Source organism: Amia ocellicauda, chromosome 17 (genome assembly GCF_036373705.1).
Source record: "Amia ocellicauda isolate fAmiCal2 chromosome 17, fAmiCal2.hap1, whole genome shotgun sequence".
Classification (NCBI taxonomy): Eukaryota; Metazoa; Chordata; class Actinopteri; order Amiiformes; family Amiidae; genus Amia; species Amia ocellicauda.
The window spans coordinates 21,951,689-21,966,277 of NC_089866.1; the positions used below are offsets into that span (position 1 = coordinate 21,951,689).

The 14,589-nt window shown below is 36.7% G+C and overlaps 1 protein-coding gene across 1 annotated transcript in view; it reads left to right on the forward strand.

Annotated features, from left to right (window-relative positions):
• The first annotated feature begins 3,152 nt into the window (after nucleotides 1-3,152).
• The window catches only part of rimbp2b (RIMS binding protein 2b), a 143,877-nt gene continuing 132,440 nt past the window's right edge, over nucleotides 3,153-14,589 (forward strand). The window contains exon 1 of the mRNA XM_066689233.1: nucleotides 3,153-3,283. Within this exon, the coding sequence (XP_066545330.1) occupies nucleotides 3,155-3,283 (129 nt within the window). The 5' untranslated portion in view covers nucleotides 3,153-3,154. The remainder of the gene's footprint in view (nucleotides 3,284-14,589) is intronic.

The following is a 14,589-nucleotide window of genomic DNA, read 5'->3' on the forward strand; positions in this document are numbered from 1 at the left end:
TAGTTTAATAAAAACCCATTCACTTATACTTAAAGTGCCATCATTAAAATATCATAGGTATTTGTTTAACCACAGCAGAAGAGGATTTGCAAATATCACATTAAACAGACATAGGTTGTCTCTGCATAGATGCGCTCCTCTTAAATCACAAAATAGTGATAAATAGTCACTATACAAAAGATAACCCTTCCCTTTCTAAAATGTACTGCCACATTATAACTCCCATAACATTGTAACTGGTTGGGGTCTTTTGTGGATTTAAATAAGGTATGTATTAAAATGTATTATAATTCTAAAGTAAGGTTTCTCAGGGCTGGTCGTCTTGTATTTTCTAGTTAACCCACTGAGCTATTACCCACACAGAAATATTGGACCCTTTAATTGAACTATTTGGGTGATTAGAGCTTTTTGTCTCCATAGGGTTTTAGGCTCTACATTGAATAGGGTCACAAAACAGTATTGACACTGTGCAACGTGACATGCGCAGACTACACTTTATTTTATTGCATTTCAAAGACCACCGACTAGGATAGGTTGGCAACAGATTATCTAACAAATAATACTAATAACAATGAAGAAAACCATTGTTACAATTAATAATTAAGAAAACCTTCAAATTAAGGGCACAAGCGTATGTAATTAAGAGCTATACTGAAATGGAAAACAAACGACCCACGTCACTGGGGCTGCGGAGTCCAGCTCTGACTGAGCTCTGATCCCATCTGCAAAGAAGAAAAGAAACAGCAATTTCAGTTATTCAGCCATGTTTTAGTTTGGCATCGTTGTTTCAATTGTTGACCACGCAGGGGGAAACTTTCTTCAGACAATACTTTTTTTTTTTTTTTCTTCCACAACTTTCTTACTGTATATGTCTTGCTGCGTCGCGGTGGAAAAAAAAGTTTTAGACCAAAAAACGACAAGACTTTTTAATTTTTTGTTTTTAATTATTATTTCTCTAGAAGAGCATAGCAACATGTATTTCAGTTACGGAGACAAATTGCACGAAAAAAATCCGCTATAGTAGTAGTGGGTGCCCAGCTAACAGTGTTACGTTGCTACAATCTTATGAGGACGTCGTCTGTGTTACTAGCTGGGTTGTGTCACGTAACTAATATAAATATGCATTAGGTTGGAATCATTCTTTCCACCACAACACCAAACAACAACAACAACAACAATAACGTCAATTATTGTTTCAGTAGGCATATTTACCTATAATTTACACAAACTGTCATTCTAATTGAATTGTCTTAATTCACGCAGCTTATTAATAGGCACTTTGGACAGCTAACATGTACTTGTTCTGACTTTTCCCAGAATGCCTACCTGAGAAGCTCACTGGAGAGAAGGCCAACTCCAGCACAGCACAAGGTGGAGACGATAAACGGGGTGCCCTCTCACTTGTGCAGTTTGAGTCCAGGGACCACCACGGCAGAGAAAGACCTGGATATCACAGTCTTGGAAGAAGAGTGCCAGGAGCTCAAGTTTCGGCTGTGCTCACTGAAGGTGTTAGATAAAATTCATAAAAAGGGAACTGCATGTAGGCCAGTGGTTCTCAGCCCTGGTCCTGGTGCTGGTTTTTGTTCCAATCGAGCTCTCAATTAGTTAATTGAACCCTTAATTGAACTAATACTTTCCTAAATCAGAACCTTTTAATTATTTTAAACAGTAGAGAAAGTTAAATATAAAATTGTATAAAAAACTTATTTTATTAAAGAAATAAATCAAATGTAAGCAAATGATTTAATTTAAGTTTAATTAAGGTTCAATTAAGTGATTGAGAGCTCAGTTGCAACAAAAACCAGCAGGGTCTTCCAGGACCCGGGTTGAGAACCACTGATGTAGGCCTACATCCAAAATCTTAAAATAAATACATACATGAAAACTAAACTAGAATCCACACACTTGTGTATATGCCCCCAAAATGTTTGATTAAAGCAGATACAGATCAAGTTTTCAAACCACCAGGATCCTGATGAAGATCTTTAGTAAAGATCTTCACTAGATCAAAATGTTAATCTGGGAAAGATTAATTCCCTAAGTATGCTAATGTGTTCCTGAAGGCACGGCTGAAAAAAGGTGAGCTGATGCCTTTGTAATATATGAACAGGGTGGCAAAGGCCACATGATAATCCATAGGTCGGGGTAATCCCTTTATGCCCAATCTGATGCTGAAGTGTGTCTGCTAAATGAACCAGAATACCAGTGTACATCAGTCATGTAAATGTACGGCTAACACATTGTTCTTAGGGGATATGTAGAAGAGCATTAGAAATTGAGATGAAGGAAGTGCTTTTATTATTGCCTGCAAGTGGTCATCATTAGTTATAACAGCAATCCTGTACAAATAGGCACCATTCTCTTACATTTTGGGGGGATTTGGAAACATTTGACCCTCTTATCTTTCATAATAACTGAAGGGAAGGTGCTAATGACAACTCAGTTATGAAATCGGATTCATAGATGTGGTACAAGAGTTCCATCTAATGGTCCAATTGTAGTACTGAAGGCAATATCAGAGAGCAGTGGAACAAGTGTTTATTTATGTCGGAGGTCTTTTTATAACTCTTAAGAAATATACACACCTTTTCACTGTGTTTTATTATATATTTTTCTGTTGTTAACTGACTATAGCCAATGTCACATATTTCTCAGCTCAATTTGCAGATATGTTGAATTTTGATGTGCTGATTTTCCCTTTACAAAAACCAAACCAAACCAACAACAAAAACAACCAACTAAACAATTAAAAACCTAGACGGTAATTACATCTGATTGTCACGATTGGAACTGAATTTAAAAGGCAATTGTTCTTTTTGCCTGACGAATCTGGCAATGGTCCAGGCCATGTGTATGTCTTTCAGTATAATCCTCCATCTATTATTATGTAACTGTATAGGGGGAAAAAAATAGTTATAATAATCCCACGCAAACAACAGTGTGTACTGGAGTCCAAATACAGTGTCTCACAAAAATGGTCAAAAGATATCTGGTTAACATGCTGGAGACATTGTGATGGTACGTGATTTTTTCAAGCAAAGTCAGTGACAGGGGTTGTGTGTTTGTGTGAATTTAAGTGGCGAAGCTACGACTGACTTTTGCCTGAAAGCACAATGTGATGAAGACTGTACTGTGCATGTGTCTGCAGGAGGTGATGGGAGGTCAGAGGTCAAGTGATGTGGAGGAGCTGCTGAAACAGTCGCAGAAAGAACTGTTGTGGATACGAAGACAGCTGTCAATCATCACCGAGAGGAGCACTGTGCACGTCTTTTCTCAGGATAAAGTAAGTCACCTTGCTTACCCTGTAGTTCCATTTTGTTTCCTTACATTATTAAATGTATATGCTGAATATAGTTGTTTAAGGGTGGAATAGTAGGTGAAACAATTAATTAAACTCCGTACTGGAAGAGAAAAGAGTAAGAAGCGGATTTACATTGTGCTTGAAATAAGATAGTTTTGTTTTGCAAGTCACTATCTTTGTTTTTTTTGTTCACCACAGTTATTCCATCAATGTAATCAAGTAGCAGTGTGTATTTGCATTATCAGTTTTATAGTATGTTAGATATAGGGTACAATCTCTCTAAATTTCCCTTGTGCACATGCAACTCACACCTGACAACCTGTGCATTGATGTGTTTATGAAGAATAATGCTGAGCTCTGGGACACCTTCTCATTGTATTCATTACGATTTATCTAAGTGCGTAGTATATCTTCGGTAGGTTTCTTCCATCCAGGTTATTGAGCTTTAGCCCTTTAGCACTGATCGAAAATCACTGAATACTATAAATAGATCTATATATGAGCAAAGCGCCAGTGTCTGGCAATGTAAACAAAATGAATATAGAAGTAAATTAAAATAAATATTGCCACAAGTACTCTGAGTTTGGTAACGCCTGTTTATGTGATTTAGGCACTGAAATATAAAATATACACTACGTAGAAGGTCCTGTTTGTTTTTGATAAATGATTATGACCCTCCCAAACATTTAAATAACCCAGAACAAGAAGAGAAAAGTGCATTTGGCGATTTTTGGTCATTTGCGAAGCATGTAAATCGTGCGATAGTAAAAGAGGGGCTACATCAGTAAAGAGGTGCTTTCACGGCTGAAGAAACGTGAGGCCTGTTTTCTGACGTGACCTTTCAGAAGGTACTTCAAAAACCCTTTGCCATAGCTCTCCTTTCTCCACACAAACTGAGGATGCCAGGAGAGATTGTCACTCACAGAACCCCATGGGGCGAGCCAACAAGCAGCCTGTCTAGTGACAGATCTAGTGCAGTCCAAGGTTGAGCAATAAAATCCATAAAGAAATTGAGAAAGGCATCTGACATGTGTAAGGTTACAGTATCCAAAATAACAACCTCATTTTCACTCAGTATCTAACTCGTGCTTCTAAATTTAAAATTTTTAAGTGCACCGAAGATCAATAACATGGGACCTTTCCAAGAGTCCGCAATTCTTCACTTGGAAACAGATATAGAACCTTTTGTTGACACAGCAGCATGTCTTGTCTGTTTTTCAATTTTTATCGAAGTCAAAATCTAAAACCACTTGCTTCTCTAACATAAACTTTGAAGGCAGGCTGAGTCGTCTGACCTGTGATCTTGATTGAACATATAAACCAGTGCTCTCCAATGTCCACTTTCAGATGCACTGAAGCAATTAGTTTTATCCTCAGGTAACACTGCTACAGCAAAACAAGAACTTAACTGGTCAAAGGAATAACAATGATTTTAAGAGCTTAGGTCAATGCAGTGGTAACATTTCCATAATGAGCAAATCAGAGCTTAATATGTATATTTAAATGTATTTGACATAGATGTCATTGTGGCATCCTTATATTTCATCCTCACTTGTATGCTTGCTGCATGTTTCTGGGGGAGAGTCTGAGGTTATGGAGTAAGCCCCTGTTTTTACAGTTTCACAGCTGTTGTGCTTAGTCTCTTTCATTTTTATTTATTTAACAGCAATTGATTAGATGGGTACAATGCATGTTCTATTGTGATAATACCTTTCAAAATCCAGTTGGCTTGTAGAAAAACAGCTGACTCTGTTTCAGCCTGATCGTGAAAATGAGTGGCTTTAAATTAGGATTGAAGAAGAGGTAGAATATCCCTTGAGAGGCGGAACATTTGGTATAAGTGCTGCTGTGGTTGCTAGGCAGCAGAGCAAGGAGTAACTAGTACATTTTTTCTTGTACTGCATACCGTGTTAGTTATAAAACTAGCCAGAGCTACTGATCTGTCCCTGGATGAAATCTTCCTCTAAGGGGAGAAAAAAAAAAATGCCTAGGGCTGTCCAAATAATCCCTCTTAATACCCTTCTGCACTTGATTTCCCGATCTCTGATTGGACAGAGGTATAGAAAATTCCTGCTAGTATTTGTGTAGCCGATTGGTCTGGCCGACACTGGGAGAGAGAGTCGCTATTCTTTGCTGGGGGTGATCCTGGTGGGGTGTGATCTATGAAGAGGCTGAGTGGCAAAGCAAGTGCCTGTGTCAGTTTTGAAAGGCTGAAAGAGAAAGCGGGGGGCGAAAGGGAACCAAAACAAAAAACGTTGCTTGACCTTGTCAGCTTCGATCACGGCTTCTCTTCAGCTTGGCTTAGGGGGTGGGGGGGGGAGTGGGGGTGGCGGTGGTGGTAGTGGAGGGGGGCAGGCAGGCAACAGTGATACTATGTGAAAGACAAAACTGACAAGCAGGGGGAAACCATCTTTGAATGTACAGTACTACGAGTACTGTATATTTGTCTGTGCCTGGGTGTGTGTGTGCGTGTGTGTCTGCGTGCGTGCGAGAGTGTGAGTGTGTGTGTGGGGATATGTGCATTGGTGCACTGCCGCTTGGGTCCTCTGCTGTGCAAGCTAAAGGATGCTCTTTCGCTGTCCCTCCTGCCTGGCTCGACTGTTTGCTGCTAACTAATGAACCATTTTAAGCCCCGGCACGGACACACAGAGCAAAAGCATCGCTGTCATTGCCTGCCTCTTCTGCCAGCTTGTAATATGACACAGTAGGATACAGCTGTCTCTCCACTGGCCATCCAGGGGAACAGGGGGAAACTGCTTCTGAGGTACTGTCACCCTGCTTCTACTTTATTCATATTTGCTACAACTGCGTCGGTTACAGAACTGTGCAATTGTTTATATGTGTTGCTTCGTGTTGTTGTATGTGTGCATTCATATCAAAAATACAAAAAAAGAAAGAATGAAAGATAAAAAGAGAGGATGAGTTTACCGGTATTCCTACCTTTGTGTGATGCTGCACTGCAAAGGAATCCCCCCCCCGCCCTCCCCGGCACCACCTCCTCCTCCTCAAAGGAAAAAGGAAATCTTAACTGAATCTGTAGCGTTTTGGCAAGAAAGGCCTGTCTGAAATTGTCGAATAAATGTATCTGCTGTGTCTTAATTTGCTACGAGATTATTCCTGACGTCAAGGTTTCTGTCTTTATCTTCTAAATATGTGTTAAACGTTCGCATGCCCTCTGGATCTGAAAAGCATGAGCTGTTTAGCTAGCAGAATGATGTGTGTATACTTAATAGCATTTAAAGTGACAGCCGCACCGTTTGATGTGCAGGGAGAGCAAGGCTGGTATTTCTGTGCAATTCCGTGACATTGCTAACTGTCACTCAAGGTCACGGTTGGTAAAGGTGTGTAATTGGGATTAATGCCTTTCAGTTACACCCTGTGCAGAATCACCATCAGGAAAGCAAATTAGTCCCTTACCCTCCCCCATCTGAAGTGTTTTATAAGCTTCAGAGCCTGGTGGAGCAATATCAAACCCTGTAGGATCAGCTAATACCCAGAGGCTTTTGATTTATGTAAATTTGAAATCACCAGCAATCTCTTCATATCGCTTATAATATGTACAGATAAGGTTTTATTTACATGCCTACATCGTTTTAATGAATGACAAGCTACGCACATATGTAACAATTACCATTTTAACCATGCAAGAAAAAAATCCTGTGCATCAGGGAAAAAAACATTGTAGGTTGAAACTACATTTGGAATAGAAATGTGATTTTTAGATTGATTGTCCAATATATTTATGCAGTATTAATATTATATTATTATTGTTATTATATTACTACTACTATTACTGTTAATAATCATCATAATCTTGTATTAATGCTGTGCTGATAAGATCTTCAACTTTAGAAACATTATAGAAATATGATATTTATGAGCTGTAATCTGTAAGATTATGAAATTACTGAATACACAGTTATGACATTTGTCATTCATATTCCATAGTATCTTTAGAATTATACCACACAGTACTCTGGTGGCAAAGTACACAATTATTTTTAATATGTCTAATACAATAAACGTTTACTTTAAAAAAAAAATATGTAAGAAACTATTTTCCATTTCAATATCTAGATATCTTTGCTGTAAAGCACTTTAAAATGGAAAAGTGAAATGGAGCCCAGTACATGCCTGTTTGCTGCTGCACGTGACAGCTCCAGTGTGGGGTTTTAGTAATATGAACAGCAGGGTCGGTGGTTAATAGGCTGTCTGTGTATTATGTAACACAATCTTCTGGGGGAAATCTCAGTCAAAGGCTGCCAGAGACATTAAAAATAGGAGTGTACCTCTAGTGTTTTTAAAAGAAAACAAAGCTGCCAAAGCAGCTCTGGTTAAAAGCTCTTGTGCATAAAAATGCATAGTAATTAGCAGAATCTCTATGCCTTCATGCCATTTGATCCAGGTATTGTCCTTTGAATGTTGTATTACAGTAAATAAGCAATGATGGATGTTGTATTTGCTTGAAAGTGCTCACCCTTAGTCTTAGTAATGGAACTATTGTAAAATATGCCTTTGATTCTGAATGAGCCTTAATTTCAGTATGTGTGTATTATACACTTTCTGGTCTGTTTCTTCCTTTTTACTCATGTGGGAAATGCTTATATGTCATGCCAGGTCTGTTCAAGTTTCTATTCATGATGTTCTGTGGGCTTTTAGGGGCTGATGTTAAAGTTGTTCACTGCTTTACTCTCCTGGTTTTAAGGAGATTTGCTGGATTGAAAATAAAAATTGCTAATCTCCTGAATTATATATATTTTAAATTATCTTTGTAATTACATTTACGGTATGTTGTTTATATATGGTTTGAGTTAAAATATGCACTTGTTCTAGCTTCTACTCCCCAGGAGCATTTCAGAAATAATTTATTGTGATGTTCATGTAAGCATTTTTGTTCAGTGACTACATGGTTTATAAGGCCTAAATCTCAGGGATCCTATAATGTGTGCTGTTTAAATAGCAGCCCAGTAGTTTGTGCGTGCAAAATAAAAGTCGAAAGGATGAAGTTCACAGTCTTTAAAAAAATCCAGGCCTAATCATTCAAAAGTAATTGAAAAGACTGCAGGCATCTTTGTTTACTGCGATTTAATACTGGACTTTATATAAAAAACAGTATTCTGTGTTTCTTAAAAAAAAATCTCACCCTGCAGGTTGCTGAGCAGATGTTTTATTCTTCACTGCTAATGCGATCTGTCAATGACCAGGGATAAACTGAACACATAATACAGTTAATGTTGTAACTCAGTTCCTTAGTTACTAATTGAATGGTTCTAAGGAAAGAGGAAGAGGCTAAGAATATGACACAGAACATATAATGAAAACTGTACTGAACTATTTGGAAAAATACATATTTTTTTAAATCTAAAAAATCCCTACAATGAATAAACTGACTGAATACAAAACACCCTTTAAAGCTAAAATGATACATCAGTGCTATTATTTACCTGTTAACTTTATAAATATGGGGTATTATCATTCTACCTGGAAATACATGATACAACTGCTCCTGTTACACTACTGATTGCAATTAGCAAAGTACTTAAAATACATTTAGGCACCTTTAGGTGGGAGCAATCCAAACAAAATTATGAGTTTATATTGAAATAATTACAATCATGGAAAGGCAAATGTAATACTACTTGTATGATTGGGGTTTGATTACAGAATCTAAAATGCTACAAAAATCTAGGGCAGGATACAATATATCAGTTATTGTCCCTGTTTTGCCTTTATATCAGGGTGTAGAGTCATTTGTCAGTCTCATAATCCACCATACATTTCTGCCATATCTGTGTGATAAGCACTGCCATGTTGTAATCTTGCTTACTTACAAAAAAAAAGTATTTACTGCCTTAGCCATTACGTTTGATCCATTCAGCAAGCCTTACAAATTATGATCTCATATACAACCTTGACCAAAGCTCCTGGACATCCTGAAAGCCTCCCCCTCACAGAAATCTGGCCCTCATGGTTGCTAGTTCCCACAATGACACCTCCACAAATCTCAGGTTCTTCTTTTATAATAAACACATCTATTTTCAATTGGTCTTCTGAAGCATGGCTAATTGCAGTATTCAGATATCCCATCATGCATCCCATGAATTATAAAGGGTTTATGCTTCATCTATTTTGAGGCTGGGACAGGTAGATGGAATCATATCTCATCCGTGTTCAGTTTCAGAGCAATTCAGATGTTACCAATCAGTGTATATTTTGATACCTTAAGCACTGTTGTGTCTGAGTTGTCCGGCTCGACCAAGATGGGAGTGGGAGGAACTGGCAGATTAGACAGACAACCTCTTCTGGTAAAATCAAATAAAAACCTTTATTGACTTTGAAAGTAAATACGGTGTCACCCAAAACGGAAAGAATAAAAATATGAATCAAATCACTTGCAATAACTGGAAGCGCACTGACCCATCCACTACTGCGATAACACAAGCCTGTGTCTCCACTCTGTACACAACCAGCCTGCAGAAAAGTCTGAGTTGGTTCCTGCACACATCACACCAGAAGATGGGGTGAGGGGGTGAACAACTTATTAAAATGTGATTGTGAAAGACATAAATAATAAAGTTGTCCTCCTGAAGGGGGGGAGGGGGTGGGGTGGGGTGGGGTGGTGGCTTATTCATCTTACAATTGCTTGATTGTCCAGTCACAAATGGCGGCATATTTTCTTCTATTATCATTATTATCTTCGTACTAACTTCTGAATTTTTAGAATGTATTATACAATATTTGGCCTTGTCTGATTTAAATTAATAAGAAATACTTGTTTCAAAGAGCACTGCCTACTGCCAGAAAGATCAATCATCTCTCATCTTGGCGATATTCTAGATTAAAGGCCCTTTGACCTGCGGAGGAACTGAGCCATGACTTCAGGGTTAGCACCTCATCTCCACTTCAAACAAAGAGTGCCAAGGGATCCGTAGTGTCTGCTGCCAGGAGCAGGCCATAATTTAATTTCTCAGCCAAAGGACGTAAAGAAACCTTGTTAATGTAATCAGTTGAACTGCAAACACTAAAAAAAAAACAACAAGGGGGAGAAACCTGGATAATTGCCAAATGAGTTAATAAATACAGATCTGTTTATGGCTGTTTATTTACAAAGTTAGTTGAATTATTTGTATTTATTTATTAGTGTTTATTTTTAAGCAGAATTTTATTATTGACATGTATTGATTGGGTTCAGATTAGATTTCTTCCCTTTATCTATGGTTTGGTTGCTTTTTTCCATTGTATTACATGATTTCTACTGGTCCTGTTGAGAGGGAAATTCATAAGCAAACAAGCCAAATGTGTATTCCAGATTCCTTTTGAACGTATGATTGTATTTTACGAAATCCTTTAACTGCATTGGAAAAAAACATAAAGATTGATTAAACTTATTTGACACCATCTGTCACAAATATTATGTTAGAATAAGATTTAAAAGTATGTAAAACTACATGGGTAAATTATGTGGTTAATCACTGAACATAACATGAAGTTATTTTTACATGCAGCATTGCTCAGTGGTAGCACTTGTGTAGGAACCGTTAATCAGAAAAGGTAATGGAGAGAGTGCCCATTTGTTCCCCTTTTTGAGTGCAGTAAGTATACTACTATTAATAAGCATTACATTTAATATTACCTTTTTGATTTGACTGGAAACTAGGTTGTTGAAGCCTGCTAGCAATTTAGCAAGAGAGGAAAGCAAACACATCTCTCCTGAACTTGTCACCCTGAACCTAAACACTGCTCTAATGTGGTATAAGTGATTATGCTGTTTTCCTCAGAAAATAAATCAAAATGACAAAATAAAATTGGTAAGGCTGCGATTCTTTATGCTGTTGGCTGTAAATGTAGACAGGTTAAAAAATTATTCAATGCCATAGAAACACCTGCATTATCAGTCTACATGATAATGCTGATTAAATACTATAAAACAACAACTATATATTCCTGTCAATAAATGTGGCATATTATTACACATTTACTTTATTTTAATAATGAGTATAATATTTTTTTCTCCCATGAACACATAGTTATCACACTTGTTTATTTTTATCCGCACAATTTCATGAATCAGGTGTTAAGCTTCACGCAACTGTTATTGAATTATGCAGACTGTGTCTCTCTCACCAGTGTGTGTGTGTGTGTGTGAATTCATGTTGGAAAATTATGCATGATGTTATTGCTGCTTTGCATTCGTTTTCATGCTGGAATAAAATGTGTTATTTGAAAAAAAAAGAGGACCAAATTAAGTTAAATAAAAGAAACCGCACCATGTACTCTTGTGGAGTAGATTATTAAAGTCAGAAAAGTGTTTTAAAGTTAGATTCTTAAAACCAGGACAAAGAGCATTATAAAATGTTCTAGCACTTTAACCAAATGATTACAATTTACAAAATGAACAAAACATGTAACTAATTTTTGAAACACATTTTTTTGTTTAAGTTTTTTCAAATTATGTTACATTTCTATTTCATTCATATATTTTTAAAATAAAGGATGAGCAGTTTCAAAACATTACAATGAGCTTCATTGCTATGTATCCCATCACTGACAATGTGCTTTGGTGACCAAGACAGTGTTGTGTGTGTAGCGAGAGCATAGGGATATGGTGATAGAGTAAACTGTGGTAACACCAACTTTCAGCTTGCAGTTTGGGGTTAGTCTGATTGCATTTGGCTGTAGAAATTGGCCCAGCTCCAGCAGTGATTATGGCCAGGATTTGCATTGTAATGAAAAAGCTTATCTCTGCAGGTTCAATCTCTCTGTCTTTGGCACAATATTGTTTTTACATTCAGTACAGACTAGTATTATGCATGTCTGCTCCCCAGTTGTAGGCTAACAAGGGGTTCCTCCCTGCTGAAGTTACTGTAATTTACTGGAGCATACCCTTCATGTGAGGAGGTGGCTGCATTTCTTTTTTTCTAATTGGTATCTTTGCAGGATGTAGGCTACCATATGTTGTAGTTTGTTTGTTACACCACTCCCACATGCTAATATTTAAAGTGAGGAACTGATTTGCTTACACCAACTCATGTGATACTATTTTTAGGGCTTTTAGCGCCCAAAGTAAAAAAAAAAAAGATTATAATAATGGGAAAATAAAAATGCAGTTGCAATGTAGTTAAGTAGGGGACATCAAATAAATTATTTGCAAATCATGTATGAGAAGGACAACAGCTCAATGGATTTTGAATGAGAATTGGTATCCCTCCATTTAAAATGTCCCATGCCTTCATTCAGTTTAAAAATAACCCTTATACTCTCTCTAATGATTTTATTTGTTGTATAACCAAATAATTAATAAAATAAATAAATCAAATTTAATATATTGTAATAATAAAAACGTTAGATAAGAGGATCAGCAAAAGTGGGATTATTTAACATTTAACTTTCTGGGGTATGTCATAGAATGGCTTCCCCTTTCTTGTTCTATTACAGTTTAAATAGACGTATGCCATTTGGACACTAATAGGAAATCACAATTGGCAGTGAAGAACATACAGATTGCCAGTGTGTAAGTGCTGTTTTTTTTGTTTGTTTTTTCATAGGACAACTGTTAATGTTTCACAATGCATTTTTTCCTCCTTACTGTTTATAATTGGATCTCTGATTAGCCAGAAATAACGGACTGTTGATAGTAAAATCGAGTCTATAGATTCAATGCCAAATGTAAAAAAAACATTTTGGATTCTCTTTAGATGTTAAACTTTTATACTTTTTATACTGTTTTAAATTAGCACTTTACTGTGGACTGAAACTCAGATATGTATTGCTGCTACTTAAAATTAATCTTAAACTGTAAAAATAAACTGATAAAAAATAAATCATAACTGATCATAACTGGTATTGGTAGCTGTTGGTTTTTGTTGAAATTAGTCCAAATAGATGTTCAGTTATCGTTTGTGATTAAATAACACACGCCAAACACAGTGAACCAATATGTGCCAGCGTTATAATAGAAATGGGCAAACTACAGTTTTAAACATGAGAATGGGGTGACAAAAATGACTTATATGGGATGAAATGTTTTTGAAATGGTCTTGTTCTTTTGAAAGTATTTGCGATATAAAATGATGCATGAAAACGGGACCGTCCTGCAGACTGTCAGCTGTTTTGTGTTGCATAATAAATAATTAAGAACTGTTCCCATAAATGGGTTTACAGGCTGCTCTGCACAGTCATGCTGATGAGTCAGCACAGTGGACTGATTTATAGGAGGCTGAGGCTGACATAATAGGCTCCTACGCTACTACTACAGGAGTCATCTAGTGTAGCATGTGCTTCACTTCCAGTGCTGTGTGTAATTACACAGTACAAGCTCTTGGGTGACCACTGACAACCACTCTCCCTGAAGTTTCATGTTGGATTGAAGGGGTTTGTTCCCAGACTTGGACACTCCCACCATGTTGGTCTTCTTGCCCATTGTCTGATCATTTATATTAGTAGTAAAGCCCTGTTTTCCACTTATAATTGATTTAACATAATATGTTTTCATTTTTTATGCTTAAATGAACTACAGATTAATGAACAATTTCTAATTCAGTATCTGTTTTACATTTTGTTTACTTTTTCACATTACCTGCATTGTATGTATTTTTGTATGGATGTTGTTTTTGATCACATTAATTCAGAAACAAACTTATAGAGAACCTCAAAGGCAAATTTTAGTTATCGCAGAATACAACATTGTGCCATAGGCTATACAGTAAAGTGAAGTTTAGAACAGCAGTTTAAGAAGATGAGTTGAAGGGATTGCAAGCCAATGTGTTTGAATAATCAGCATGTTCTTTGTCTGCCCTTACTCATTTTGACCCATCTTCCCTTTGTCTGTACTTGCATCTGTAATGGAAATCACACAAAGTCCACAATTTTGGTTTTCTTTCTTTAGTGTTTTTAGTATGGATGAGTTTTTTTTTTTGCTATATTATGAAAATACTATGAAAAACTAAAATATGAAGTGTAAGGCTTATTTAATTTTAATCCTGTAGATAGTTGGTGGTTTTCTTCCCATTGTGACTTGCATTTATTTTTGTTTTTAATCATAGAATAACCAGTGGTCTAATATTGAGAGAGAAAATTGATAAAAAAATAGATGGAATCTTGCCTAGTAAAGGAAACATTAATTTCAGCCATAGCCTAACTGGAGAAATACAAACTTCATGTGAACACTGATCAACTATGTCAATCAAACCTGATGACTGTGTACATTTTATAAAGCCCTGCAAGTCAATCGTAATGAAAATGCAGGGACAGATTCAGATTGAGTTTTTATGTAATCTGGCATGTTTATC